General features: G+C 40.5%; 1 protein-coding gene across 1 annotated transcript; it reads right to left on the bottom strand.

The window, feature by feature from the left end:
• Positions 1 to 9: 9 nt before the first annotated feature.
• On the bottom strand, positions 10 to 3,169 carry LOC111385592 (auxin response factor 4-like; the record flags this gene model as incomplete). Its single annotated transcript, XM_023010001.1, has 8 exons — positions 10 to 288; positions 485 to 675; positions 753 to 1,485; positions 1,669 to 1,733; positions 1,905 to 1,955; positions 2,056 to 2,175; positions 2,840 to 2,973; positions 3,090 to 3,169. Coding segments are annotated over 8 exons (1,525 nt in total), but the record flags the coding sequence as incomplete, so codon positions are not given.
• Between the last annotated feature and the right edge of the window lie 60 nt (positions 3,170 to 3,229).

Here is a 3,229-nt window from a genome sequence, read left to right as displayed (position 1 = left end):
AAAAGATGGTTAACTTACAATCGCAAACACTTAAATTAACACAACCAAGTTTATTAAGTAGCACATAACATTACTGCCAGCATGATAGTTAAACAACCTGAGATTTACATCCTGATCACAGTCCATGAAGAATCAGGCTAGCCAACTGAAGATGACTTTGACACATCTGTTACTGGTGGCACTTCCTCCAAACAGCTTTGAGTGTCATCGCTGATCATTCCCATGGTCATCTTCTCCACTTCCTCTTGTGTGTGTATATGAATCTTAGACACCACTTCAACAAACTCACTGCGATTCAAGTAGTAATAGATAACGAAATTACAAGTTAAATCCACGTATCGTCAAAATATGCAACAAGGAGTAATGCTGTTGTTAAGAAGTTGAAATCAATTGTGAGAATTCATAAATTTGGCTTTCACAATTCCTTAACTGTGGAGAGACGAGAAGAAAAACCTTAAGAGGTTCACCATGTGAGGGAACTTACTGCCATGGATCGTCACCAACAACCATCATGTCATTCTCGCTGTCAGTGTACAATATACGCCATCCTTTTTCAGGATCCTGCAAGAGGCCTTCCATGCTAAATAACCTCTCCAGTTCAGTCAGCAGGTCATCATAACCATGTAGTCTTGAGAGATCAATGGCTCTCCCAACCAAGTTGCCTTGCTTGTGAACCTTCATTTATGCAAACATCAGCATTGACGAATTGGGAAAAAACATAACGAATTCTCCACATGGACATCGAAGCTTACTTTTGTGCAGCTCCTTTTACTTGAACCCAGTGAATTAAGTGTAGAAATATCCTCAGTCAAGGAAGACCCAAATAGTTTAAAGGTGGGCGCCTCTCCCTTCAAGATGGCCTCACTCGTATTAAGGAAATGTTCCTCTGGAGTAGTAGATGTGGATGACTTTTCCAGTGGCCCTAGTGGGTTTGAAAGACTTGGCACCTTACCTATATCAAATGTAGCCACATTTCCGACAGAAGTAGAATTTAACACATGGCTTTCTCTTTGAACATCTGACATATAGGATGGCACATTGTAAGGAAAAAATATGTTCCTAGCACCTTCAGAAGCTAGAGGATATAAATTGGGTCCTGGAGTTTGATACACTTTGTGAACATTACGACCAAATTCAGGTTTTGGCCATGCACCAAGATTAAAATCAGTTTTCCCAGATAGGGATCTCAATGAGCAAATTTCTTGACCTTGCAAGACCATTGGAAACCAATTCGTGTCCACAGAGCCTGTGTAGGCAGGAGCATGTTTATTCACAAACTCACTAAAATTAGGTTTTTCCATGACATTTGATAGAGGATTTTGACGTGCTGCAGGTTGAATCTCAAAATCCAGCTGATGGTTTATCCTATCACGTCCAAAGAGAGGTGATACTAAACTTACATTTTCTTGACCTTGCAAGACCTTGGAGGATCTAACAGACTCNATCCACTTTAGAGACCTCTCCCATTGGAATAGCCTCAAATTTCTCCAAATTTAATCTAGATACCGCTTCAAAATATAGAAACAACCGACGTAAGTTCCTGAATTGCTCATCATCTGCGTCGCATAAATACAGTGTATCATCTGCAAATAGCAAATGAGAAACCTGCTAGTGACCAACCATAAAGCCCTTATCAAACCCTCCCCATAACTTTCTCAAGCATCCTACTGAATGTCTCCATTACAATAACAAAGAACAATGGAAACAAGGGGTCCCCTTGCCTCAAGCCTCCCCTGCTTCAAAAATAACCTTCAGGGAACCGTTGACAAAAATTTAGAACAAAACAGTAGAGATACAAAATTGAATACACCTACACCACTTATCTCCAAAGTCACATTGCTTGAGCATATACAAAAGGAACCCCTAGTTCACGTGATCATAAGCCTTCTAAATATCGAGCTTACATAACATCCTTGGAGCCCCCAGGTGCAATATTGAGTCAATGCATTCATTCGCTACAAGCACAGAATCTAAAATCTGTAACCCTTTGACAAAATCATTCTGAAATTTAGACACCACTTTCTATATCATCTCCTTTAATATATTCGCAAGAACCTTCGCAATAATCTTGTACACCCTACTAACTAAGCTAATAGCCTTAATGTCAACTACTCCCGATTTTTTGGGAATCAGCACAATAAATGTATCATTAGAACTTTTCATGAACTTACTACACTAAAAAAATAAGTAAAAACATCCATAATGTCCAGTCACAACACCTCCCAACAAGCCTTATAAAATACGAACGAGAAACTGTCTGGTCTTGGTATCTTATCATCATTAATACTGAATAACACCTCCCTAATTTCATCTTCCCCAAATGGTCTCTCTAATCAACTGGCATTCTTCTCCGTGATAGTAGGAAAATCCAGTCCCTCCAATTCTGGCCTCCAATTGATCTGTTCCCAATAGAGATTTTGATAGAATCTCACCATTTGGACCCTAGTATCTTGCGGATCCTCATAAGTAACCCCATCTACCTCTAACAACGTGATAGAATTGTTGCGCCTATTAGAATTAGCGACCCTATGGAAAAACTTGGTGCATTTGTTCCCCTCTTTCAACCACATAACCCCTAAATTTCTGACGCTAAGTAACCTCCTCCATCTCTACAACCTCTCCAACTCTCTCCTTAACACTCCACGTGTCTCCCTCTCCTTCTCAACTAACCCTCGACTCTCCACCCGCCTATCTAACTCACACTGATTTTTACGCCAATGTACATTACCCACCACCTCCTCATTCTACCTCTTTAAATTCCCTTTCAAAGCCTTCAACTTCTGATCCAACACATAATTGGGAGACCCCCGAAATCATAAGAGGCCAACCAAGTTCGTACATGCTCCCCAAAACCTTCGACTTTTAACCACATCTTCTCAAACCTAAAAGACTTTTTCCTACTACCCCTCGTATTCCCAGATTGAGTGACATCTGAGCACTTGGCCTCCCACTTCCCGCTAACCAAGAACCGGTCTATATGAGATTGAACAGGTTGGTCTCCCGATTATATGACCAAATAAAATTTCCCCAACCAAACAGGCAAATCACCAAATCAATTCCCATGCTGCTTCTCAATCAAAGCAAGAAACTAAGCAGGCGGATTCCCCTCATCTCCCTAATAAAATCAGAGAAGTCTTCCATAGCCCCTATTAATCTCCCACCACTAAACCTGTCAGTAGAAAATTGAACCACATTAAAATCAATACATGTTGGAAAATTCCACCAAGCC

Source organism: Olea europaea, unplaced genomic scaffold (genome assembly GCF_002742605.1).
Source record: "Olea europaea var. sylvestris unplaced genomic scaffold, O_europaea_v1 scaffold3216, whole genome shotgun sequence".
NCBI classification, from domain to species: domain Eukaryota; kingdom Viridiplantae; phylum Streptophyta; class Magnoliopsida; order Lamiales; family Oleaceae; genus Olea; species Olea europaea.
Note: the sequence above shows the minus strand (reverse complement) of the source record. Positions and strands in the feature narration are given on the sequence as shown.